Source organism: Rhododendron vialii, chromosome 9a, assembly GCF_030253575.1.
Source record: "Rhododendron vialii isolate Sample 1 chromosome 9a, ASM3025357v1".
Taxonomy (NCBI): Eukaryota; Viridiplantae; Streptophyta; class Magnoliopsida; order Ericales; family Ericaceae; genus Rhododendron; species Rhododendron vialii.
Window position 1 is genome coordinate 36,016,307 of NC_080565.1, and position 27,789 is coordinate 36,044,095.

Genomic DNA, 27,789 nt, shown 5'->3' on the forward strand with positions numbered 1-27,789 from the left:
TGAATTTTATCAATGAAGCAGGTTCCGAACAGTGTTGGAATTGTTCAGTAAATCGACATTTTTAAGGAAATGTAGAATCTTCAGGATATCATGGCGATTTCAGATCGTTGGGAAACTTTTAATGCCACACTCTCAACCCACGTGAGTGTCTGTGCACCCGAGCAAAGAGAGTGCATACACCAGCGCAGAGTGAGAATGTATGCACCCGCGCAGAGTGAATGTGTAAGTTGCATGATTCCACCTCATTCGATACTCACAAATCACAATCGGCAATTTATCAAGGACGAAAGCATAAGAATGCAACAAAAAATGATAAGTGGATAAAAAAGCCAAAAAAAGAAGAAAGAAACACAACTGATAATTACATCATTTCTTAAGTTGACAAAATGTTTTACAACTGTTTTTCACACAAAACCCTCATTCGAGCTTCATCATCCACATCTGTAACTAATAACTTTTTAAAAAAAAAAAAAAAAAACAAACCTTGTTGGTATGTCTCCAATTTTCTTCATAGACCTCTTTACTCGCTTGTCGTGGTATACTTGTAATGGTACAGAGTTGAAGGCACCACGATCCACACACCAAATAGAGAAGTGATGGTACAGAGTTCAAGGCACCACGATCACCAAATAGAGAAGTGAAAGCACACAAGAAAAGTAATCCTCTGCCCGTGATTATACTAATTGCCGAAGCTGCTGGATTTCCTCACGAAGTGACTGAACATCTGCCCTAAGCTCAGCTTGATTTTGCCGAAATAACCTCACTGCACTCGACATTTCCATCTGTCCAGTGGTATAGTAAGCGAAAAACTAGGAAAAGAGTAACAAAAATAGCAAACAAATGAGATTGAATATAGATATATACCTCCTGCATATGGAACTGTCTTAAAACTTCAATATGAAGGTTCCTCATATCTTCATGAAGGGATTTCCGAAAGGAAGCAAGGGTTTCTTCGAGTGCCCGTTGAAACAGCTGAAGCGAAAAGGAGCTTCCCTCCTGTGTGTCATTTTTAGATGGGATTTTCTGCACTTGAGATACCTGTCACGACGTTACAGGTTAATGATCAATTTGTTTTGTATAAAGAAATATGTAAACTTACATTTACCAAAAGAAAAAGGTAATTGATTTTCACTCCCCTTTTTTACCATTTGCACTCCTTTTATTGTCTTTAATAATTCAAATTTACAACAATGCCCTTTAAGGTGTGAAAATTTTGAACGAGGACAATATTGTAATTTGACAAGAATAAAAACGAGAAAAGGAGTGTGGAAATCACTCCAAAAGGCAAAATGAAAGAATGATGCTAACTTTCACTTATGCTGGGATCGTGGCTTCGTGGATAGATTACTGGAGGAAAAGGAACTCTAGATTATGAATTAAAGAAGCTATAGGTGGCTTGTGAAGTAAGACTGGAAAATGAAACTATCGGGATTCTTGCATAACTATATGTTTTGACATGATAGTAATCACTGCTAATATGTAGTCATTTCGAATCCACTGTGATTAAGCTCCCAAGCTCAATCTTGAGATCCATTTAGCAACATGCTTGACCCATGCTTTTACTAAAAGCACAATGGTGAAAGAGTTGAATCAACACAAGATCTGTCAACGTCACATTTCCAGTAATAAACCATCTCCACTGTCAGATGGAGGCACATGGAATCTTACAACCAAGGAATCAGATAAGTACATTGAGGGATACTTACATTCCAAGGTGCATCTTTTGCTTCGGCTCCTGTTTTAATTGTTTTAGGCGAACCCACAAGAAGAGATGCTGTTCTATCACTTAAGGATGAAAGAGTACTTGTCCTCTCAGCATAAGTAGAAAATCTTCGAGGGGCTAATGCTGGCCCCAGAGAATCGGTATTAGAAGAAAGAGACGTGGAATTGAAGGGGAAATGCTCTGAGAATCCAAATGAAGTCTCTAGATTGGAGGAAGTATTTCGAGAGTTTAAACTCGCAATGTTCAGGCCCGAACCTGCTAGGTAGTTCGTACTCGTTTGGCTTGTTGACAATCCAGAAAACATTGATCCTGACATCAGACTAGTAGAGGACGACATCGCAAAGAGAGATGGCAAATTGCCTGGTTGGCGATGGTGAGTGAGTTTGTCGGATAATCTCTCCCCACCCCAAGCTTCTGGAGGAGTGATGGACGAGTCATCGCTCTTGGAAGATGCAGCTGGAGTTGATACCATTTGTGGAATGGAGCGGGTGTCATCCTGCATAAAGTGTGCGCGTTAGAAATTATTAGTGTTCTATTTGGAATAAAGGGAGTTGAGGTGAAACATTGCACCCTAACAGCAGGGTAGAAAAGGCAATTTAACCTATGCTATTAAAAGGAATAGAGATGGGGATAAGAGTGAACCTGTTTGGAAGTGGAACTAGCTTTCCAGTCAAAAATTGGATGAAGATCGCTGCCTCCTTCCTCCGAAGGGGAATATCTCTTGCTGGATGAAGGAAACAATGCAGAAGGTTTATTATCAACTAGAAGATGATCTTTCTTCAATCCCTCACGTCCCTCCAAAAGCTTGCTAACTGATGGTGTAATTGGCTGTACTTCCATGAGTGGGGAAAACACTTCCATATCATCCTTGAAATTATACGTACGAGAGGCATTTAATCTCGCCAAAGCTCCACCACCCCACAAAGTGCTTTTAAGTGGCGTTTCCACTGTTGTAGAGGAATTGAGCGAGTTCAACATGGATGCACTGGATGGTGTCATTACTGTCATGGAAGGGAGTGGATCAGGCATAAGTATTGCATCTTCAAGACCACCTCCAAGAAGAGCGGTCTCGGCTGTGCAGTTGTTTTCATTTACCATTACTGGTTTGCTTCTTTGCCAACACAGACTTGTGACAGCCTGAGGAAGAACATACAATGAGTTATCCCTGATAAACATGACAATCAAGGCTGGCTTATGGTATGAGGTGTAATTAAGTAAAAGCTTAACACTATCGATAAAAACCAAAAGGAGGAGTTTATTTTTGGAGCCACAGACTTGTGAGGCCTGCTGATCTGGTAAACATCATCAGTACCTGGCCTTTTTTTCCCCAGACGGTATATATCAGTGGGGGTTAAAGGGGAGTTAGTAAGTTAACAACTAAAGGGATTTCGAAGTCTCTCCATAGACTCAAACCCTAGACCTCCCCCTTGGAAGCCAAGGGGTTCAAGTAGAACAATTACGACGGTAAGCCTCATAAGTTGTAAATGTGCCCACCTTAAATCAATTAAAACTCCCATGCATTTCAACATCCCAAAAGGTTACTGCAACTTAAGCCTTAGATACCAATTTGGCAAAAAGCCCCTAAACCAGAATCACTCTCCTTTCTTTCTGATTTATCTCTACTCCTAACTAGGATAGATTATAAGAAGGCCTTTTGAACCGTCTTATCAATTACCAAATACTAACCTAATACTAAGATGTGGCCAATGGCTAGTGACTGAGCCAGAAAATTTCTGGAGTGCAGTCTTCTTATCATATACTCTTTGAACGCAATAAACTCAACAGACAAATAAACCAAACAATTATTTCTTATAAATACCCGACTACTAAAGAACGAAATTTCATATCAACTTAGAGAATTTACAAGCATATAAAAATTGATACCACACGATCTATAAATATTGAGTTCATAAATTGCAGCAAAGCTACCATTTTATTAAATCCATCTTGAATCAATAAAGTACCAAGGTTAACCACACTAATACGCTGTTGAACACAAACATATGAAAAACAGTAAACAAGCAAATACAGAACCTCTCATTTTGATATCCCTCAATATCGAAGGAAGCAAATTCACCTCAGAATTGCCAAATGCACGGAGAACAGTGAGGGGCTCTGGTTTTCCACGGACATCATAGAATACCACTTGTCCACTGCTTGTACCAGCAGCTAATATCAAACCATCGTCTCTATATGCCAGTGAAGAGAAAGGTGCCTCATAAGGAATGCAAAATGAGTGTCTCCTACTCCCGGAGTCAAAAGTGTACAACTTTTTATCCAGACCAACGCTAGCAATTACCTGCACTTAGGCCACAAAGTAAAGACAAGGAACAAATGCAACAAACATTTTCGCTAAGAAATTTCAATGACTAGAGGCCTTTTACAGAGCTGGTTCTATTCCCCATAAAAATGAGACCCAATTAATATAGTAAGTACAAGACCTTGTCGTTTGAAGGTGAGAAACAGATACCGGCAGTTGGCGCGGAATGATGCTTCAACCAAGAAACCTGCAAAGTGCAAAAGATAGCCAGTTAAAACCTGAAACATATTTGCTGAGAAAAGAAATCTTTTGACAAACTAAAGCATATAAACACAGAGCAAAACACATCCATGTTCAGAATTTTTAGCGAACCAAAGATGGCCAAGTTGAAAGTGGGCAATTCAACTTCACAAGTTCCACCATTGTGTCCAAACTAAAAAAGCTGTCAGTGAACAGCATCTTGACCCAAGAAATGGTTTCATTTAACATAGGAGAAGTGAACCAAGTTGTAAGGAGACTCATGATTGTGTTAAACAGAGACATGCAATCTGAGTATTGCTCCATGCTGTCCCTGGACCACAGGCTACCTAGACTTCCAGTTCATCTAGGTTTTCAGAAATTCAAATAAAATCAGTAGATGAACTTGCAAGAGATCGAACTTTCATGGACCCTCAGCTCCAAACAGCCTAAAGGCCCTAAACACTGTCAACAGGTTAAATAGACAAAAGTTCTATTTACAACAACAGGGTCATGATGTTATCAAGTTTCCCTATCTCAAGTTTTTTGAAAACGTAACATCACAGTACCTACCTTTGGGCTGCGACCAGTTGTATCCCACAGATGTACTGACCCATCATCACCAGCTGTCACCAACAGGTGACGGCTAATCCGCGAATAATCAAGCACTCTCAACACCTGGTCACAAAGAAATTCTTAACATCACGCACCACAAGGAAAGAAGTATGCAACTCGAAAACATGAAAAAACAATGAAGATGCTTTTAGGCTTCAGCCAGAATTTGAAACTTGAATAACAACCTGATTCTTTGGATCCTTGAATTCAGCAGCCCTTGCACCAGAAGCGAGACTGTGAAGAATAACATCCCCACTAAGACTGACGGAAGCCAAGTGCTCATCTTTGCAGTTGTACATTGCACCTGTTATTGTATCAGTATGACCTCTCAGCCATTTGATACAGCGCTTCCTCTGCAAATCCCATATTCTCACAACTTGACCACTTCCCCCTGAACACAAGTATCGAGATGACTTGTTGCTAAAGCTAATGGCCATTATAGTTTCCTGGAGGAAACAAATTTTTCCACAAAGAATCAACCTCCAAAAACAGAAATGAGTAAAATAGACATCAAAACCTAGAGTCAGAAATAGATAACACTAACTGTTGCAAGCTTACAAGTACAAATTGAACACTATAGAGCAAAAAGAAAGAGCAGAACCGGGCCTCAAGTACATTTTAAGTAGGAATTCTGCTGCTCGGGTTCCTTTTTCATATATATTGAGTTTTTGGAGTCAAGGGTATTGGTCCTTTTCCATTCTGTTATTGGAACCTTCCGAGATATAGGTTTACAACGTGTGACCACTTCTCTCCTCATGATCATGTCCCCAATTCTCCCACCATCCGCCATGTGTCCTAGTTTGTTCTACCCTTTACCATTTCTATGGGATTTTGAAGGGTTAGAATGAAACCCTCATTCCAACCGACAGGTTTCATGAACTCGGTTCAAACCTCTTCAGGACCTGGGCCTTGTTATGTTGGGCCCTCTCCATCTACCGTCAAAGCAAACATGGATTTTGCCAAAGATAAACCATTCTTTAATCAACTGTATCAACTGAAGAAAGCGTGACCTGCTTTGTAATTGCATGCTTCGGCAATAGCTGTTCCTCCTATTTTGTTTCTAGACACATGGAGTCATAGGAATTAAGCTCAAACAGGACACTAATCCCCATCTCATACCCATAATCTCTTCATCCTTATCACATGGTTACATGTTAAAAAAGCAGCCATTGCCTCAATGACATAAAACTCAGTGAGGAAACGATTGACTGCAAAGTAAGAGGCACATTTTGAATTTGCGTCACAAGAGTGACTTCAAGTATTGCCTTAGTAATAATAAAATTTCACAATTATTTTCATTATAACATGAATTAACTGTTAGATCAAAGTGTTACAAAATCGCCCAGCTCAACCACCCACCCCAGCTCAACTACACACTCCCACACCCCACGTAATCGCATGCACGCATGGAAGTGTACCCAACTTCTGGTAGCGGTGAATGCCAAATGAAACAGAAACAAATTCTGAATAAATCTCACCGAAATCAAATGGTTAACAGATGAAAAATCACCTCAATGTTATCAATAGTGTCGGTGCCGGCCATTGGAATGGTCCCCATACTCTCCCCATTCTTCCGCCACAAAGAGATCTTCTTATCGTCTCCAGAGCTCGCCACAACCAAATCTGCAACAGTAGCACCGCAATTTACTACTCAGTAACAGGGGAAGCTCCATGATTTTAGTTCAGCAGTGACAAAAATGTTCAAACTTTTTGTATACAAAACTCTGTATACAGTAGAGATATTTATTTACTGTATACAGAGTTTGTTTTGTTGATTTGTTGAGTTATATTATCTACGTACTCGCAAATGTAAGTGAATTTATTCACTTTAACTTCAGATGAACCAGTGTAGACAATATTATAAAAAAAAATTATACGAAAAAATGTATAATTTTCGTGTATTTTTTGAACAGGGGGTTCGCTTGAACATCGTCAACCCATGCTAGAGCCGCCCTTGCTCGGAAAGAATTAATGATGCGAACTAAGTCACATAATGCACGTGCATGTGTGTGAGCGGGAGCGCAAAGGCATTTTTAAAAAATATTTCAGACTACTAAAATTCACGAGAGCGAGATTGAGAGCGGGCACGCAGCACGGAGGACCCTACTCAAGGATTACGTGACTGAGGTTGCTAACACTCGAAACAATTTGAATTCCCCCCCCCCCCCCCCCCCCACAAAAAATATAAATAAATAAAAATAATAAAAATCGAAACAATTTAATACAAAATCAGTTCAAAAACGAAGAAGGAATATTGAGTCCTCACTGGTGTGGTTCCATTTAAGCGAATTGACTTGAAAACCGGGCGAAGGAGTGTAGCTCAAGGTGCAAGGATCTCCGGACTCGACAGAGGCGTCGAAGAGCTTGACGGTGTGGCCGCCGGCAGCCGCCAAGAACGCCGTAGATGGATCCGCGAAGTTCATGATCGCACTGGTGTAGAGAGAGAAATGTGGTTTTCTAATTAGTTTTTTGGAGAGAGAGAGAGAGAGAGAGAGGGTAGTGGACTCAAATCGGGACCATATTTTTCAGTTCAGTTGAGCTTTTGAATGTTTCACACCCTATACAGGCCTGCTTTTTAAGGAGGACAGTTAATCCAACATGAACTCGCGTACAACAGACGCGAGGTACGAAAAACGACGTCGCTCGGGTTAATTAAGACTTCTCAGGTTGAACCTGAGAAGTACATTGAAACTCGTAATTGGTAAATTGTGAACTCGATATGGTATATTTTTACGATCGAAACTGTTCAAGTTGTACATCTTGTTAAGAATATATATCTTGTTGAAAATCATGTTAATCTAATTTTGATTAGTTTATAATCAGACATGATTTGTGCGAATTTATTTTTAATAAAATAGGTTTGGTCTCACTAGATCAAACCCAATACTATTACGGAGTCTTTGCAATGTGTAATTCGTAAATTGTGAACTCATTTAGGCTAATATTTATGATCGAATCTATTCAAATTGTAGATTGTGTCAAGAAGATAAACCATATTAAAAATCATATCAATTGAGAGTTGATTAGTTTATAATCGGAGATAATTTGTGTGAAATTATTCTTACGAAAATAGATTTGGTCACAGAGAATTAAACCCAATATTGTTATTAATATTTCTATGGAACTTAAGCACTTTCATCTTCGCCATCCTCCTCCTCCTGACTTCCACGCCGCGCACACTTCGTCTACCCACGTACCACGCGCCGCAGTCTCAACCCCAAGGGCTCGATCCATCCACAATTAAGAGTCTTTCAATCGTGAATTGCGCACGTATGTCATCGGTGATGAGAGCTGTCCATCATGAATCGGAGTGCTTTTTGCAGACATTAATGGGTTTCACTCCGAGTGTGCTGATATAAGTGGTTGAGTTCGCGGATCCCCTCTCCGACTTGACTCCTCTGTTTAACTCGGTCGGTTTACCATATATACTTCTAACTTCTTCTTCTTTTATCCCTTTTTTTTTTCCTGGGTTACACTTGTTTGGCTAGAGATTTCATTCCATTGATGTGTGATTCTAGCATACCAAACACAGGAATTGGAATGTGAATTCCATTCTTGCTATTGATTCTTAGCCACAACTAAACATGGGAATGAGAATGATTATTCCAATTTCAATTCCTCTAATTCCATTTCAACTTACATTCCAACCAACCAAATTCCAACCAACCAAATGCACCCTTAGAATGGAAATGATTGGTTTTCATATGGGACATCATTTGTTGGATCTATCTTTCTTTCTGTGTGAACTTTTAGTTTTCTTTCTACGTACGTCAGTGATATGGAACAAGGCATAGAATAAGGGCTTTGCTATTCGTAGCCCTTTATTTTTTTCCATAGCCCATTATATTTCGGTAAATGGTTGTTGAAAATCATACATAACATTTCAGTAAATAGCTGTTGAAAACAAGATTATATTTCGGTAACTACATGTCGAAAATATGTTCAACTTTCAGTAAACAACTGCCGAACATATATTTTCGGTAAATAGCTGTTGAAAAAAATATTATATTTCGGTAATTGGATGCCGAAAATATATTTCAATTTCGGTAACTAACTGTTGAGTATAATTCGAAATTTTTAACGGCCTATGGAAGAAAATAAAGGGCTGCGAATAGTAGCGTCCTAGAATAAAAGCCTTCAGAGCATTCCCAATCCGGGATGAAAACCAGGTTGTATACCTATAATACAACCCAGATGCAAAATGACACAAATGGGGTTGTAAAATGACACAAATGGAAAAGGAGATGAATATTTTCAATCCTATATGACTATAGCTGTAATTGACAGATCATCAACCCAACTGCTTCTGCGGTTCTACCAAAATTTTGGACAGTCGGATACACCTGATTTCATCGGAAAGATGCCAGAATCCGCGAGAACACATCGGAATATTGTGCTTGGAGGTCTCTGGAAACTGATTACCGGGTTTGTGTGAGAGAGAGAGAGAGAGAGAGAGAGGTCTGGTTTGATCAAGAGGAGAGGGGGATTCACGATCGAGAGAGGTAAATGGTGTAGTTGAAGTGGATGGGAGTTGGTGTCCAAATTGCTCCTATTTTGGACGGAAGTAAAAAAAAATTGCGCAATTAAACTTTTTTTTTTTTAAAGTCCTCAATTACTAGATACCATAATTATTTTTTAACGAAAGTAGTACTTGAATTAGGGTTGATAAAGTTGGCGAAAAATAAGCGGGAAGGAAAATTAGTTAATTATCCATCCCTATTTTACATCTCATCATTGAAAATGGGTGGGTCTCATTTTACATCTAACTAACTTTTAATCATTTTTTTCCATCTAAAATAACCATCCATCCGGATGTATTTTACGTTTGGAGTTGCTCTCAGGTAGTGCAGCAGCTAGCGATCGAATGAAAGTACGAAACCATCCAATATGGAATTATGTCTTCATTTTGACTTAACCAAAAAAATTGGGTAATATCCTAAGTTGTGTCCAAATGTTTGCCTGAAAGTATAGGTCCGCGATCACTTGCTCAGACTTTGAGAAAATTAGTGCGAGCATATATGTATACGGAAGTATGGTGGTGTCGCGGTCTATTGAGAAAGACACCTTACATAAACTAGTAAGTTTGAAGTTCATTGAACCAATTTGAGTATACACTTCTCAACTTTATAAGCAGAAGGAGCCAACCACACAACCAATCTCTCTAACCTCTGGAAATAACATATGCAATCGAGAAGAAGGCCTGTTACGGTTGCGCAAAATATACAGTATTGAAAACGATTCTTCGTTTTTTCTTTATATTCCTTTCCATGCCAGCCTCCATGCCAACCATCACAACAACACACCAAAGATAATATGAACAAGGAATTCACGATTACTTAGTTCTCACGGCGGACATAGCAGAGAAGAGCATAATTTCAATTATACTCTCCTGAAAGAAAAAAAGAAAGCTTTCATGACAGGCAACAAATTAACAACCAGACATCATAGTCCCGTAAGTGAGTTTTGCCTGACTTTTCATGGACTTTACAGCACGGTCTATATGGTTGTTTTCTCTTTTTTAGTGTTTACAAGGTTCGGATGGAATTTATACACCATATTTTTCGTCTTGACAAGAGAAATTGGAAAAATATAGAAATATAGATGAAAGATGAAAAAAATTCATCTTAAGATGACAAAAAAGACTAAAAAAATCCGACCTTTCCAACTTTTCAGATGTTTTTGCCATCTTATACAAAACTTTTTTCAATTTTTGTCTATATTTTTATATTTATTTGATTTCTCTCATCATGATGAAAAACACAATGTAAAAATGTGACCCAAATATGATAAAGATAGAGCAATAAAAAAAGCCCGTGTCAAAAAGTCCCGGGCAATAATAATCTAAAATTCAGACAGTGACAGTCAATAATCAGTTTATCAAACATTTCCATTACTTGCAGGTTTCCGGCAGGACCGGTACCACAGTGTGCTCATAATCTAAAACAACAGCATCGGGTTGCCCTCAGCCCCTCACATAGTTCTACTATACACATGATTTCTCTTGTGCTACTAGAAAAGAAGAAGAGGTATAAAGTATTCAGAGAGAGAGAGAGGATTCATCAAGACTTCTGGCACATGCCAAACCAGATGGAGTTCTCCTCCCACAGCCTGGAGTTCCACAGTTTCAGACTCCTCTCCAACTAAATTTAACCAGACTATCTGCGCTCGAGCATGAGGCAAAGCACTCATCCTTCTGTGTGGGAAGCAAATGCTTTGACTACTCATTTTAGATCTTTCTCCCTGAAAAATAGCAAATGCTTTGACTACTCATTTAACGCAGGAGAAGTGAACCAAGTTGCAAGGAGACTCATGGTTGCGCTAAACAGAGACATGCAATCTGAGTATTGCTCCATGCAGTCCCCGGGCCACAGGCTACCTAGACTTCCAGTTCATCTAGGTCTTCAGAAATTCAAATAAAATCAGTAGATGAACTTGCAAGAGATCGAACTTTCATGGACCCTCAGTTCCAAACAGCCTAAAGGCCCTAAACACTGTTAACAGGTTAAATACACAAAAGTTCTATTTACAACAACAGGGTCATGATGTTATCAAGTTTCCCTATCTCAGTTTTTTGAAAACGCAACATCACAGTACCTACCTTTGGGCTGCGACCAGTTGTATCCCACAGATGTACTGACCCATCATCACCAGCTGTCACCAACAGGTGACGGCCAATCCGCGAATAATCAAGCACTCTCAACACCTGGTCACAAAGAAATTCTTAACATTTCGCACCACAAGGAAAGAAGTATGCAACTCGAAAACATGAAAAAACAATGAAGATGCCTTTAGGCTTCAACCAGAATTTGAAACTTGAATTACGACCTGATTCTTTGGATATCCTTGAACTCAGCAGCCCTTGCACCAGAAGCGAGACTGTGAAGAATAACATCCCCACTAAGACTGACAGAAGCCAAGTGCTCATCTTTGCAATTGCACATTGCACCTGTTATTGTATCAGTATGACCTCTCAGCCATTTGATACAGCGCTTTCTCTGCAAATCCCATATTCTCACAACTTGACCACTTCCCCGGTAGTTCCCCTGAACACAAGTATTGAGATGACTTATTGCTAAAGCTAATGGCCATCATAGTTTCCTGGAGGAAACAAATTTTTCCACAAAGAATCAACCTCCAAAAACAGAAATGAGTAAAATAGACATCAAAACCTAGAGTCAGAAATAGATAACACTAACTGTTGCAAACTTACAAGTACAATTGAACACTATAGAGCAAAAAGAAAGAGCAGAACCGGGCCTCAAGTACATTTTAAGTAAGAATTCTGCTGCTCGGGTTCATTTTTCATATATATTGAGTTTTTGGAGTCAAGGGTATTGATCCTTTTCCATTCTGTTATTGGAACCTTCCGAGATATAGGTTTACAACATGTGACCACTTCTCTCCTCATGATCATGTCCCCAATTCTCCCACCATCCGCCATGTGTCCTAGTTTGTTCTACCCTAGACCACATGTATGGGATTTTGGAGGGTTAGAATGAAACCCTCATTCCAACCAACAGGTTTTTATGAACTCGGTTCAAACCTCTTCAGGACCTGGGCCTCGTTATGTTGGGCCCTCTTGATCTACTGTCAAAGCAAACATGGATCTCGCCAAAGATAAACCATTTTTTAATCATCTGTATCGACTGAAGAAAGCATGACCTGCTTTGCAACTGCATGCTTCGGCAATAGCTGTTGCTCCTATTTTGTTTCTAGACACACGGAGTCATAGGAATTAAGCTCAAACGGGGCACTAATCCCCATAATCTCTCTTCATCCTTATTACACGGTTACATGTTAAAAAAGCAGCCATTGCCTCAATGATGTAAAACTCAATGAGGAAAAGATTGACTGCAAAGTAAGAGGCACATTTTGAATTTGCGTCACAAGAGTGATTTCAAGTATTGCCTCAGTAAAAATAAAATTTCACAAGTATTTTCATTAAAACATGAATTAACTGTTAGATCAAAGTGTTACAAAATCGCCCCAGCTCAACTACCCACTCCCACTCCCACACCCCACGTAATCACATGCACACATGGAAGTGTGCCCAACTTCTGGTGGCGGTGAATGCCAAATGAAACAGAAACAAATTCTGAATAAATCTCACTGAAATCAAATGGTTAACAGATGAAAAATCACCTCAATGTTATCGATAGTGTCGGTGCCGGTCATTGGAATGGTCCCCATACTCTCCCCATTCTTCCGCCACAAAGAGATCATCTTATCGTTTCCAGCACTCGCCACAACCAAATCTACAACAGTTGCACCGCAATTTACCACTTGGAAACAGGGGCGGCTCCATGATTTTAGTTCAGAGGTGACAAAAATGTTCAAAACTTTTTGTATAAAAAACTTTGTATACAGTAGTGATATTTATTTTGGTTGAAAATCTCCCTATTTTGTTTTGTTGAGTTATATTATCTACTTACGCGCAAATATAAGTGAATTTTTATTTACTTTAACTTCAGACAAAAAAAACTTATACGAAAAAATATATAATTTTTGTTTATTTTTTGAACCAGGGGTTTCGCTTGAAAATCCTAAACCCATGCTAGGGCCACCCTTGCGAACTAAGTCACATAATGCACGTGCGTGTGTGAAAGTGGGTGGGAGCGCGAAGGCGTTTTTTTAAAAATATTCCAGGCTACTAAAATTCGCAGAAATGCTACTGGTACTGCTGTACAGACAGCGTGTACAACACGCTTTTGGGCCCGTCTCGGGTCCAACAAAGATAATCGGAGCCGCTCATTTTATTCAAATTATTCTTTTTGGGATCTCCGTAAAAAATCAGCTCCATCCGACATCATTATTAAGGGCGTTGACGAAACGTCCAATTTCGCTTCAAAATTTAGGCTATCAATTTAGCAAATATGGACATTTCATAAATGCCCTTCACGATATCAGATGGAGCTGATTTTTTCCAGGGATCTTAAAAAAAATATTTTGAACAAAATGAGCGGTTCCGATTATCTTTGTTGGACCCGAGACAGGCCCAAAAGCCTGCTGTACACGCTGTCTGTACAGCTCTTGCTGTACCAGTAGCACAGTTCTAAAATTCGCGAGAGGGGCCTTACTCTAAGGATTACGTGACTGAGGGTGCTAACACTCGAAACAATTCGAATTACCCAAAAAAACCCTCAAAACAATTAAATACAAAATCAGTTCAAAAACGAAGAAGGAATATTGAGTCCTCACTAGTGTGGTTCCATTTGAACGAATTGACTTGAAAACCGGGCGAAGGAGTGTAGCTCAAGGTGCAAGGATCGCCGGACTCGACAGAGGCGTCAAAGAGCTTGACGGTGTGGCCGCCGGCAGCCGCCAAGAACGCCGTAGATGGATCCGCGAAGTTCATGATCGCAAATCGGGACCATATTTTTCAGTTCAGTTGAGCTACAGGCCTGCGTTTTTTAAGGAATTCAAGTAGAACTCGCGTTCAACAGACGCGAGATATTAAAAACGACGTCGCTCAGTTTGATTAAGACTTCTCAGGTTGAGCATGAGAAGTACATTGGAACTCGTAATTGGTAAATTGTGAACTCATTTTGGTTTATTTATATGATCCAAACTGTTCAAGTTGTGGATCTTGTTAAGAATATATACCTTGTTGAAAATCATGGTAATCTAATTTTGATTAGTTTATAATCAGACATGATTTATGCGAATTTATTTTTAATAAAATAGGTTTGGTCTTACTAGATCAAATCCAATAATGTGATGGAGTCTTTGCAACGTATAATTCTTAAATTGTGAACTCATTTAGGTTTATTTTTTTGATCGAATCTATTCAAATTGTAGATTGTGTCAAGAAGATAAATCATATTGAATATCATATCAATCGAGTGTTGATTGGTTTATAATCGGAGATGATTGGTGTGAAATTATTCTTACGAAAATAGATTTGGTCACAGAGAATCAAACCCAATATTGTTAGTATTAATATTTCTATGGAACTTAAGCACTTTCATCTTCGCCATCCTCCTCCTGCTGACCTCCACGCCGCCCACACTTCGTCTGCCCACGTACCACGACCACGAGACGCCTTCTCAACCCCAAGGGCTTTCCCAAGTCATCGGCGATGAGTCGGAGTGCTTTTTGCAGAAATCGTTTTCAGTTGAGTTGACTCCTCCGTTTGGGACTTTTTCTTTCTTGGGTGTCCCGGCCACTTTACGCGCGTCACGGACTAATTCCTACAGCCGTTTTGCACGCTCGCATTGGTAGAAATGTGAATGCAGGAAACGGAGTTTATCAGTAGTGCCATTCAAAGTACGAACGTCCTATAGAATTGCTTCCTTCTTGCTCCCTTGAGGATTATCCATCATAAAAAGTAGTATTATTTGGTAGAAAGTGTTTTCTTCAGCCTAAGGTAGAATGCTTATTGGGTAACTTTAGACCAACTTGAGAGATTTACTTGCAAGATTTAAGGTGATTCTTACGAGCGTTGATTTATTGTGACCAGGAATTTTACCAAGGATGTGTTGTTTGATGCGTGTTTATGAAGAATGATTGGGACACAAGGCTCGGCTCGGTTTGAATTTTAATCCTTTGGTTCTTTTTTTCCTAAAAAAAAATGTGTCAAACTCTTCCGGTTTTGTATGCTTTTGGATGCAGGGTTGATTCATCTTCTCTTATATAGCTGATTGTGGAATCAAAACGTGGTAATTGATGGATATTAGGCCTTTGAAGCTTGATTTGAAAATGCCTTTTGAGCTTTAAGTGTTGCAGACTTGACTAGCGGTGTGCTGATCTAACTATGCCCCTGTGGTTGATCAGATTTAGGAAAAAAGGGGATGATAACGTGCAAAAAGGGATCTTCTTTTTTTCTTAATCAGCAATGCAATGGAGAGATTTTATTAAAATGTGACGTTGATATGGCCGATCGGGCTCTACGAACTCTCAGGGATTCGAATTTCCTGGAGGGTACAATCTCACACATTCGAATTTTTTTCCCACATCCTTTCGTGTGTTGTTAATGGAAAGAATGGAGTTAAATAGACTAGTTTGACAAGCCTTGTGTGGTTAAATTGCAGATTTGTTGTTACGTGACTTGCGTCATGTTGTTAGTGTAGGTAACTTGTTGACTTTGCAATAAGATTGATAGAACGGTACCAAGTTTAGTCTTTTTGTTTGTTTTTATAAGACCCATGACAAAACTGTATTTTGGAGATGATTTATGCACAAGCTGTTTGTGTAGTCATACGTTTATTGCATTATTTGCTTGATTTTGATCCAGTCTATGGTTCAATTACTGTTAATTGATTTTATGGGTTGACACTTGACAGTCAAATAAGTACTGAATACGTTACTTTATGCCCTCACCCATTATATTATCTGTCAGCAATACGGAAGAGATGTGTCCGCACCGCACATAGCGTGCCTACATCTCACAGACGAGTCCAGGTGTGTTTGTGTCTATGTTGGTCACATGTCGGACTTGGAAGTGGCTTTGTTGTGGACATTCCAAAGTTGTCGATGGAGAGAGAATTTACAAATACTCACTCATTTAATATTCTGATCATTCCTTGTCTGTATTTTATGCTTGTTGTATAGGGTCAAATCATACGGTCTGATTATTAATTTATTGTGACGAATTCTCTTTTCATTATTGTTTAAGGTGTTAAATGACCACGGAATGACGATTTGATTGTCAACATGGATGGATCAAGACATTACACATCCATTACCCTTTGTTACAGTTTTTCACCAGTTGCAGCCTATTAACGCTTCTCCCTATACTTTCCTTAGGGCACTCTTTGGGCATGATTACCCTGTTAGTTTAAGATAATAAACTAGGATTGGGTTTTGAGGATAAGCTAGGACTGGGACTACTATCTGTCTCACAAGTTGATTTAACTTAACAAATTCATGGCTTTGCAATAATGCTTTGCATCACTTCGTTTCTGGCTCTAGGGCTCTAGGCCATCTCCACATCCCAGATTGAATAATAGAGGACACCTTTGCCTGGAGTCTTCTTGCATTATGCAAAATATCAGCCCCAAATTTCTTATAGAGTGGCCCAAGACCATGCCAATTATCAAGCCATAAAAGGTGGACTGTCCATTTCCTGTTTTGTCGAGAATCAGAGATTGGCCAATATCTCTCAGCGCCCAAAGACCTTCCAAATAGTCCAAGATGAATCCTGAAGTTGAAGACTCTGCGGTTTGGTTGCCCTGCCCTAACCGATCTTTCTCTGCTAGGTCTGCATGGGAAGCAATCAGGCAGAAATCTCCTGTTCTTTGAGTATCCACTTTCACGATCTGTCTAGTTTGAAGTGTGGAGCAAGCTGTTTAGTTCAGGTGGACGGTCAAAGCTCTCAGAAATCTTGAATTGGTTTACCCAACATTTAACTAGAGGGTGCAGGGCTATCAGCTATGAAAGGGTCTTTAGCTGCTACTATATATTTGTGTGGAGGGAGAGGAATTACGGGGTATTCCAGCAAAAAATTCTTCCAGCTCATCGGGTGGCTTTACTGACCATTGAATCCATCCAAGCTTTTTTAAGCTTAGCTAAGGAGGTGAAGCCTTCTTTGGTTAATAAGAGAATTTGTACAGCTTGGGGGTTGTCTGAGAAAGCTGTTTTGCTCGGTTAGAATTGCTACTGTACAGTTTGATAGCTTCTTGTGGCTCTTGTATAGGGTAGGATGGTTTTTTTTTTTTGTTTACAAATGTGTTGTATAGTGTAGCTGAATGGTTTAGTTTTCAGTTGTAATTCCAGGGCCATCTCCTTGGTTTGTTTGGGGCTTAATAAGAGAGCAGTACTTATTGGGGAAAAAAATATTTATGACTTTGCCTTCTGTTAGTTCATTTTTGTGCATATTACAGGTGTAGTAAGGCGCATATTTTTTTTCCTTTTTCCTGAAGGTTGGACTGCTTGATGAGGAGAAAATTCTTCCACTTGGAAAGGATATCAATGCAGTCGGCATTCGTCCTTTAGAGAAGGAATTGCTGAGATCAAATCATGCTATGATCTTCCTCGTTTTCTTTAAGGAAGTTTGTTTCACAAAGCGGTCTGTTAGAATAGGTACTCGCATTGCCCACTTCATTACACGAGAAGTATGTTCATTTATCTTAGATCTTTCCATGGTCAACTCTACTGAACGACTGCAATTGGACAACCTGGAAATGTCTAGAATATGATGATCATTATGAAAGTAAATATCATTTTGAGGGTTTCTTTGCATAGTTGGCCAAAGGCCAAGTAATGCAGTAACACACTGGTGCCTATTATACTCGTAATACTCGGCTACATATATGCCTCATGGCCGAAGCTATGATAAAATAATCCAGAATCAGGTACGCATATTTGTTTTAGTATCAGATTCATCTAAGTCTGATGTCCAAGGTCACGGTGATGATACTAAACTCCAATATGGCATATGTATCACTGTCTAAAGGATGAAGTGTCATCTTAAGCCCTGAGCACAGACAGTGAAAATACAGGTACCAAACAAAACGGAGTTGGGCACGTCAAGAACAGAAAGTTAATCGTCGATCACCCTCCCACCTCAACAACCCAGCAACATCATTTTAGCTGATGCAAGGGGACTACACTAAGGATATTGCCATGCAAACAAGAATGTAAAGATGAGATTACTTAAGAGATTTGATCAAGTACCCTTATCCGTACAATAGGAAGGAGCAATTGCACAAATCACATTTTTGTGGACAGGTTTTATAAAACAGCGTGATTAAACCCGGCAAGGGGCTCAATGTACATTAATGGCCGCGAAGATTTTCCCTTGGCCGCAAAGAATGACTTTTGGCTGCAGTTTTGAATTCAATACAAACTCGCATTTGACAGACGCGAGGTTTTACAAAACGACGTTTGAACACAATATCAAAACGACATCGCCTGGGTTTCATTCATACTTCGCAGGTTGAACCTGCAAAGTCTATTGAAACCAAGTAATCGTATATTTTTTTTTGGATTTCTTTGTTCTAAGTGAGATTAACATCAGCTGTTTTCTGGGACCAGTAATCCCTTTTTGACTTCTTCAGAATCACCATTGATTGCTTTATCTCATGTAAAGATGTTGTTCCTTTAATTTCGGTGGTCGCATATATATTTGGTAAAAGGAAATGATATCGTGCTGAGTGCCGATTTAGAACCATGGATTTTCTGCATTATGTGTGGCATGTCCCTCAGCTAATTTGACCTTTAGTATTCACTCTGTTGCCTATAGTAATCTACTGGCCTATTGCACTTCTGACCAAATTTTTCTGGTGGGATATTGCAGTTCTGTTTGTATAATCCTATCTTGGTCATAATTGATGTTCAACCTAAATAGATGGGAATTCCAACTAAAGCTTACTGCGCTGTTGAAGAGGTTAAAGAGGTAAAGAGTATCATCATCTTTCAATTCCAACCCCAATTGCTCATTGTTCTGTTTCATTGTAATTTTCAAACACCACCGACTGACCTAAGATTCCGTAATGGCTAAAGTTGTTATTGTTGGTAGAAGGGCTCCATGTCTGCCAGAATAGTGTTCTAGTTCGGCTTTGTTACAGAATGCCACACGGAAAAGCCAGAAGGTCTTTGTGCACGTGCCTTCACAGATTGCGGCTGATGAAGTTGAGGAAATTGGCATGCAACATGGGTTAAGAAAACTACATTAGTTTCTAAATTGGTGCTTCAGCTTTTGTACTCTCTCTCTCTGTCTCTCTCTCACGCACACACACACGAATCTTCTAGTTATTTCCCTTTTCCGTGTTTCTTCTCTTCTCTTTCTTTCTTTACTCTGAAAGAGATGTTAATTGTTAGTGCCTTTGGAAAGTCACATACGTGAACTTTACCCCGTTACACTATTACCTACGTTTTTACACTCGCCTCTTGATTTGTCAATAGGTGTTGAGCACTTGCTGAGGAATGTGAAGGATACAACCATTTTAGCATCTTGGCTATAACATGCTTCATAGTTCATACATGTACTGGTAATGGTGGTGATGCTACAGCACCTATCTAAGTGATTATTTATCTCATTTCTTAATCTTCAATCTTTCTTGTAGTAGCATGTATTTAACCTACTTCCGAATCTCAACGTGGCTGAACTATTTAAAGCTTTTGCCGGTAAGCAAACAATACATCTCCTACCCTTTTGCTCAGCGCACCTTTTGACATCTTAATCTGTATGATTGAAACTAATGCTATCTTTCTTTTTCGAACTGTCGATCTACTACCTGTTTGCAGTGAAAAATAAAGGATATGAAGTTGGTTATTTATCTTTCTTCCCTCATCCGAAGTGTAGTCGCCCTCCGTAACTTGATCAACAACAAGGTGAGCTGCACGAATCTTGGATCCTAACAAGAACAATGTGAAAATGAGATCAACTTCTTGTATGCGCTGATATTTGAATGTAATTGTGAAAGGGCCTTTATTTTCAAAACAAGAACAATGTGAAAATGAGACAAATGTTTGCTGTGTGATCTATTGGATATTAACAGGGGCGGTCCCAAGGAGGGACACAGGCCCTTGCACAACTCCAAATAGCTCTCTGGAATCACCATTTTTTTTGGATCCTAACAAGAAGACGACGTTGATCTGGATAATGTTAATTACGATGATTCGGACACAGCCTCTAAATTGCTGGAAACACAGCGCTACCTCGATATCATGAAGAAAGTTGAAGATGCTCTTGAGAAAAAGGGATCTGATATGTCGAATAGCAGTGACATGGTTCTACAAGACTACCAGTTAATAGTTGACTGCACAGCTTTGACAGTTGACATTGAGAATGAGATTTCTATCGTCCATAATTTTATCCGAGACAACTACCGGTCGAAATTCCCTGAGCTTCAATCGCTTGTTTATCACCCTATCGATTATGCTCGACTAGTTAAAAAGATCGGCAATGAAACGGACCTGACCCTAGTCGACTTGAATGGTTTACTACCCTCCGCCACTATCATGGTGGTTTCCATCATGGCTTCAACCACCGGAGGTAAACGACTTCCGGAGCAAGTCCTTCGAAACACCATTGACGCGTGCGGCCGTTCTCTTGCTCTTGATTCGTCACGGAAAAAGGTGCTTTATTTTCTGGAGACTAGAATGGGACATATTGCACCGAATCTTTCTGCTATTGTGGGGAGCGCAGTTGCGGCCAAAATTATGGTGGCTGCTGGTGGTTTATCACCATTGGCTAACCTGCCTTCTTGCACTGTCCCGCTACTCGGTGCTAAGAAAACAAACTTGGCAGGTTTTTCTACCGCGACAACATCTCAGTTTCGTGTGGGCTATATTGAAGAAACAGACATTTTTCAGAGTACACCCCCTTCTCTGAGGATGGGCGCCTGCCGGTTACTGGCTGGAAAATCAATGCTCGCGGCACGCATAGATTCCGTCAGGGGACATCCAACTGGTAATAGAGGGAGAGCCCTTCGCGATAAGATCCACAAAACAATTGAAATGTGGCAAGAGCCACCACCAGCAAAGTGTCCTAAACCGCTTTTGGTTCCTGATTGTAAGCCCAAGAAGAAGAGGGGCGGCCGGCGGTTGAGGAGGATGAAGCAAAGGTATGCTACTACGGACATGAGGAAGATGGCAAATAGGATTCAGTTTGGAGTAGCGGAAGAAACTTATTTAGGTGATGGACTTGGAGAAGTACATGGTATGCTTGGTCAGGCGTTGCGTGTATCAGCTGCTAAGAGCAAGCTAAATTAGCTAAGAAGTAGGTTTACTTTTTGCAACTCTTTGTAGTTTTTTGTTAGTCATCCAGCCAGTTTAGTGGTTACAACCCTTTTTCAGTTGAGCTTTTGAATGTTTCACACCTGTTAAGACTTCTCAGGTTTAACATGAGAAGTACATTGAAACTTGTAATTGATAAATTGTGAACTCGATATAGTTTATTACTCCCTCCGTCTCTTTTTTTGTGTCCAGTATTTCATTTTGGGCTGTCCCTTAATAAGTGTTCATTTTGTAAAGTTAGGGGGGTAAAAGTTGGTGTATTGTCTATTTTGTCCCTAAAAGTAGATTTTATTTTAAAAAGTTAGTGAGTAAAAGTGTAATGATGATGGATAAATAGGGAAAGTGGAGGAAAAAGTTGATGTGAAAGGTGTAATGATGTCTTATTAATAAGTTGGAGTTACGAAGCAGGACACTTAAAAAGGAACGGAGGGAGTACCTATTAAGACTTCTTAGGTTTAACATGAGAAGTACATTGAAACTTGTAATTGATAAATTGTGTACTCGATATGGTTTATTTTTACGATTGAAACGTTCAAGTTGCAGATTTTGTCAAGAAGATAAATCAGTTTGAATATCACATTAATCGAATTTTGATTAGTCTATAATCGGAGATGATTTGCGTGAATTTATTTTTAAGGAAATAGTTTTGGCTGCACCAGATCATTCAGACTTCGCTGGTTTAACATGCTAGGTCCATTGAAACGACATCCGTTGATTACAGCGCCGGACAACAACGCTGGTAAATTGTGAACTCGTCCTGGTTTATTTTTATGATCTAAGCTGTTCAAGTTGTAGATCTTGTCAAATGCTTATACCACTTCAAAGATTACGTTGATCGAATGCTGATTAGTTCATGATCGGAGGTGATTTTTTTTTTGAAGAAAATAGACTTGGCCATACTAGATCAAACCCAACGTTATCATGGAATCTCACTCACAAACCCAATGGGTTACACTGTGTGCTCATAATCTAAAACAACAGCCTCGGGTTGCCCTCAGCCCCTCACATAGTTCTACCATACACATGATTTCTCTTGTGCTACTAGAAAAGATGAAGAGGTATAAAGTATTCAGAGAGAGAGAGAGAGAGAGAGAGAGAGAGAGAGAGAGAGGATTCATCAAGACTTCTGGCACATGCCAAACCAGATGGAGTTCTCCTCCCACAGCCTGGAGTTCCACAGTTTCAGACTCCTCTCCAACTAAATTTAACCAGACTATCTGCACTCGAGCATGAAGCAAAGCACTCATCCTTCTGTGTGGGAAGCAAATGCTTTGACAACTCATTTTAGATCTTTCTCCCTGCAAAATAGCCAAACATAGAGAAAAGAGGGGATTTATCAAAGGGAATAGAGTGGTTAGCATAAAAACATTAGTGGTTTACAATTGAGCTTCAAGTTACTAATAAAATCCGACACACTAGGAAAGGAGTGAAAAACAAATTGAGCACGCATAAAGAAGCAGTTCATTAATCCCTAAAACAGTCAGAAATCCAGCTGTAGAAGTTTTGCAGAAGAATAAAACAGCGACCAAAGCCTAACGTTTTTCTACCAAATTTTCCTTTTCATCTTTCTCTTAAGTAGGTTAGGATCAAAAGAGAATACAAGACACATGATATATTATTAAAGAACACTGAACTATATTATTAAAGAACACTGAACTCTGGCTTGGATATTACACTGGGGTAAGTCCTCCTTTTATAGGCGGAGTAAGGAGGCTGATTACATCATCAAACAGTACCTATACATAATTGGTACATGCTATAGGAAAGTTTACGGTAATAAATAGCATGTACCAATTATGTATAGGTATTGTTTGATGATGTAATCAACCTCCTTACTCCGCCTATAAAAGGAGGACTTATTAAGCAAACAAATGAAATGACCTCTTCACTGGCTTATTTTGTTTTGCCTTTTTTTTTTTTTGATCCGCATTTTGTTTTGCCCCTTAGTTTCACATGAAAAGAAGCAACAAAAGGATAGTATTAGCACATCACCTCCATTTCCTTTCTTTCATCTTCCGGGGTCCTTATTTAATTAACCCACCCATCTCAGAACAAACAAAGACGTGAGGAAACGAAAAGCAAAATTCATGTCATCTCACTCGAATTTCCAAGGATGTGATGCAGATTAGTCAGTTAGGCAAAATCAGGGGATGAAGTGGCAAGGAAGGGTAAGAAAAAATTAAGCACCAAGAAAGCGGAGTCAAGAGCCAGCAGCAAGTGTGTTGTCACACATAGATTCCTTTGAAAACTAAACTCCAATATGGCACGTGTATCACAGTCTAAAGGAGCAAGTGTCAAGAGGCTCTCAGTCAAATTTCCATCATCTTAAGCCCTGAGCACAGACAGTGCAAATACAGGAACCAAACAAAACAGAGTTGGGCATGTCAAGAACAGAAAGTTAATCATCACCTTCCTACATCAACAAACCAGCAAAATCATTGCTACCGATGCAAGGGAACTAAAGTAATGATATTGCCGCAAAGATGAGAGGACTTAAGAGATTTGATCAAGTACCCTTGTCTGAACAATTGGGAGGAGCAATTGCACAAATCACATTTTTGTGGACATCATAAACTTAGACTTCTTCTCTGCAGGCTTAAGAATTTGGAAGGAGCACATCAAGTTCTCATCAACACTCATCAGAGCACCGGCATTGTCGAATTCACCACAATAGTTTGGGGCTGAGAATACGGTTACAAGCTGCCTTTCAGCAAAGAATTCATAACCGTCCTCCACAACCTGGAAACAGAAATCATATGACAGCAACCAGGATCAGTCATATGATATGTTACTTGGGATCATACAAGTACGAGTATCTGGGAATATAGTACTCAACATCCCCTAAACAATGGTACCATAGGGATGTGGTTGTATGGGATACAAAATTGGATCTACTTCTTTCAAGCAATATGACAATTTATGGAACAAAATCTTGATTTTCAAATAATTCATGCAAAACAATTTTTTAAGGCCATAATGGTCAATCTTTAAACATTTTCACTTGTCCAAACTCTCCACATTGCCTAAATTTTTAGTTTACCAGATTAGATTTTCCCAAAAACTTTGTGACTCACTTTAGATCGTTAAATTCACCAGCTTGTAGTGACTCTACCATGTTTTGGGACGTGAATTCTAGTACGTATTTTGCCAGGATATTAGCACCCCTGGTAACAAAGTCCAGATGAATTACAAACAGCAGTAGAGTACTACCTGATGAGCGCGACAAACAAGATCCAAATCATGCTTCGCCAAAAATTCTGACACCTTGTCTGGGCCAAATGTGTATGAAACTCCTCTATCATTCATCCCCCATCCCTTGACATCTCTAGAGGGATCCGACCAGAGTAAATCACATAGTAAACCAGTGTCCGGAACAGCAGTTGGACGGGGTAAGTTTCTAATTTGATCCAAGTTTGCAAGATCAGGGGACAGACCACCATGCATGCACAATATTCTGTCATCAACAAGAGCCGCAACAGGAAGAAAATTAAAACAATCAGTGAAGGACTTCCATATTTTCACATTAAACCGGCGCTTGCATTCATCGAAAAATCCATATATGCGGTTGATAGAAGCACATTCATGGTTTCCTCTGAGAAGAAAAAAGTTCTCAGGATACTTGATCTTATAGGCCAGCAAGAGGCATATTGTCTCCAAACTCTGCTTCCCTCGATCTACATAGTCCCCTAGGAATAGATAATTGGCTAGAGGAGGAAAGCCCCCATACTCAAATAGCCGTAATAGATCACTGTATTGGCCATGAATGTCACCTGCAACGAACCACAAAGACAACAAGCCCCGTGTCAAGAAATCCCCCTGATGCAGGGCATCTTAAAAAGTAATCATTGTACAACCATCTACCCAATACAAAGCAAAGAACATACCAATTACTCATTCTAAGGTGACATTTTGCAACTATATTTGATTCTTTCAAATGACAAAAGTGGCTCAAGCTAATATATACTTCAAGTTACTGAACCATAAATATGTTGCACTTTAGAGAAGGCATTGTCTCCTTTTGAGTTACTTTCCACACGCATATATGCTCTATACATACCTATAAGCTATAAAATACTTTGATATTTTATTTATCGCGAAGGAGTTGAGTAGACTTCTAATTCATCAACAGTTATCCCCAGCTATGTTTGTGCAATATGCCACCTCTTTTCCTTTTCCATTTTTTCCTCTTTTTCCATTAGACTGTCTAATTTTATATTAACCAGCACCAATAAGAAATATTACTACCACAAACAGATACTTCTTCAAACTGATTTTGGCATGCAGTCTTAGCAACAAAATATAGCGAAATATATTTTAGGTGAGCCAATGGAGAAATTCGGATAACAAATTTTTAGGTTAAGAGACTTGGAAGATGCTGTGTGACCTCAATACATTCCTAATATTTTCAATTAGAATGACTGCGAACTTCAAAATCAAATATCCTTAAGATTTGCTAGGAATTGTCTGACATTTGCATCATACATGTATAGGTGGCAACTTTGCCAAATTCTATCGAAACGATGTTCATCTTGGAATTATTAAAATCACGAGCATGCAAGCAAGTTTGCCCTAGAAAGCAAAAATCCTTAATGCCACTTCTGCCTGGGTTCTCACTTCTAATTCTTTTTTCTTATCTCCATCGTTGTCTTATTTTCCCCTAAAACTATTCCCGTAAGTATTGCTAGCCTGTCCGAACAAATATTAAGTTCTCATCTGGTCCTCATAAACCCGAAGTCCATCTAGCCACCAAGCCCTTACCTACCTACTGATCATGATCCGTATCGAATTGTCCCAACCGAAGCTAACTTTAAAAAAAAAAGGGAAAAAAAGAGGAACAAAGTCTCAGTTCGGCTCATTTAATAGACCGATCAAACTGGGGGAGCCTTTACCAAGTCGAGCAACGAATTGTTTAGTGAACAAACCGGTGAATCATTTGCAGCCCTACTTTCGACTTCCCAATCGCATCAAGTTATGACTACAAATTCAAGCAATCAAACAGTTTCAGCTTTCAACTCATCGAATATCTAGAAATAAACACACACACACACACAGAGGTTGAGAGTACCGCAAATTTTGATGGGAGCTTCGAGTTCGAGGAGATTGGGCTGTTGCATAAAGATGTCACGAGAAGCTACGCAGAGCTGCTTGATCTCCGACTCGGTGAGCTGGACGAGTTTACCCGGCTTCGCCAATCGGACTTCAATTAGCCGTTCGATTATGTTGTCAACCACTGCAGGGTCCATTCCCTCTGAGCTTCCAATTTGCGATGGAGCCCCTAACAATAAAGAAACCCTAATTTGGTCTCTGATCGTCGTCTTCTTCTATGTAGGAGTTGACCATAATGGGGGCTGGGGAGAGTATATACGCATTCTGTTTCCTTGGTATACGTACATACGGAGAGAGAGAGAGAGAGAGAGAGAGAGAGAGACGAGGCCGCAATTCCAATGAGGCGGATTTACGGAAGTCTACCCGCTCCTCTGTTTCATCGCTCCGACTTGATTTTACATCTGTCTCCATCATTTATGGTTCGAATTTTTTAAAACTATTTTTTCCTAAAAAAGTTATTTTAAAATTCAGACAGTCCGAACTGTATTATTCACACCCATGATATATACACAGATTCTGTACATATTTTTGTATGGAGCCCACTACGAGTCTCATACAAATAATTCGAGCCGTTCATTAAGGTCCCGTTCCAGAAATCTTCTTAAAAAATAAGCAGCTTATTTCACATTTTCAAACTCAAAAATAAAGTAAATGAAAAATAATTTTTTAATTTTTTTTCATCGTATAAAAGATCTCATCGAGATCTTCCAAACAAGATCCATATTGCATATTTTTATATTTCAATAAGTCTAAAATTTTTAAGCTTGAAATTACCTTCTTAAAAAATAAGAATTTTTTTTTGGTTCTGGAACGGAGCCTAAATGTAAAATATGTTTTTAAGGGTCTTCGTGAAAAATCAGCTTAATTTGATATCTATAGGTGCTCGATCCAATTATTTAACTTTTTATTCGAATTTTAGGATAATGAAGAGTTAGATGATTAAATCGAGCATCTATAGGTATTGGATTGAGCTGATTTTCACGAAAGCACTTAAAAAACTGTTTTACATTTAATGAACGACTTGGATTTTTCGTGTGGAACCCGTAGTGAACCCCACACAAAAATTTGTTCGCGATCTGTGTGCATATTATATGTGTCAACAGATTATTGTTAGTTGAGTCAATAATTCTCCCGATTCCAAAAACAAAAAAAGTCAATTATTCTCCAT

The 27,789-nt window shown here is 39.3% G+C and overlaps 3 protein-coding genes across 10 annotated transcripts; 1 reads left to right on the forward strand and 2 right to left on the reverse strand.

Moving 5' to 3' along the window:
* Positions 1 to 338: 338 nt before the first annotated feature.
* On the reverse strand, positions 339 to 14,210 carry LOC131300134 (protein NEDD1-like). 3 transcript variants are annotated; one of them, XM_058325832.1, is made up of 10 exons: positions 14,034 to 14,210; positions 12,978 to 13,090; positions 5,021 to 5,281; positions 4,794 to 4,898; positions 4,165 to 4,230; positions 3,801 to 4,022; positions 2,366 to 2,860; positions 1,707 to 2,219; positions 865 to 1,038; positions 339 to 782 (listed from the first exon to the last, which is right to left on the reverse strand). In XM_058325832.1, the coding sequence occupies exons 1-10, from the start codon at positions 14,188 to 14,190 to the stop codon at positions 675 to 677; spliced, it is 2,214 nt and encodes a 737-aa protein (XP_058181815.1). In that variant the 5' UTR covers positions 14,191 to 14,210; the 3' UTR covers positions 339 to 674. The 3 variants fall into 3 exon arrangements, with proteins under 3 accessions (XP_058181815.1, XP_058181814.1, XP_058181816.1); XM_058325831.1 differs by lacking the exons at positions 12,978 to 13,090; positions 14,034 to 14,210 and adding exons at positions 6,346 to 6,458; positions 7,102 to 7,382; XM_058325833.1 differs by lacking the exons at positions 12,978 to 13,090; positions 14,034 to 14,210 and adding an exon at positions 6,346 to 6,458 and having other exon boundaries at positions 5,021 to 5,226.
* Positions 10,692 to 27,007, reverse strand: LOC131300175 (serine/threonine-protein phosphatase PP1 isozyme 4). Of its 6 annotated transcripts, none has more exons than XR_009190878.1 (5): positions 26,581 to 27,001; positions 24,726 to 25,285; positions 24,030 to 24,254; positions 22,792 to 22,813; positions 10,692 to 11,037 (listed from the first exon to the last, which is right to left on the reverse strand). XR_009190878.1 is itself a non-coding variant. In XM_058325891.1 (4 exons), the coding sequence occupies exons 1-3, from the start codon at positions 26,756 to 26,758 to the stop codon at positions 24,066 to 24,068; spliced, it is 927 nt and encodes a 308-aa protein (XP_058181874.1). In that variant the 5' UTR covers positions 26,759 to 27,001; the 3' UTR covers positions 10,692 to 11,075; positions 24,030 to 24,065. The 6 variants fall into 6 exon arrangements, 3 of the variants coding, with proteins under 3 accessions (XP_058181874.1, XP_058181873.1, XP_058181875.1); XR_009190881.1 differs by lacking the exons at positions 10,692 to 11,037; positions 22,792 to 22,813 and adding exons at positions 22,416 to 22,766; positions 23,703 to 23,928; XR_009190879.1 differs by lacking the exon at positions 10,692 to 11,037 and adding an exon at positions 23,703 to 23,928 and having other exon boundaries at positions 22,416 to 22,813.
* LOC131299849 (U4/U6 small nuclear ribonucleoprotein Prp31 homolog) lies at positions 19,123 to 21,543 on the forward strand. The gene is made up of 5 exons (XM_058325423.1): positions 19,123 to 19,170; positions 19,343 to 19,431; positions 19,609 to 19,702; positions 19,844 to 19,901; positions 20,359 to 21,543. Exons 1-5 carry the CDS (start codon positions 19,123 to 19,125, stop codon positions 21,489 to 21,491), a joined length of 1,422 nt encoding a protein of 473 aa, XP_058181406.1. The 3' UTR covers positions 21,492 to 21,543.
* Positions 27,008 to 27,789: the final 782 nt, after the last annotated feature.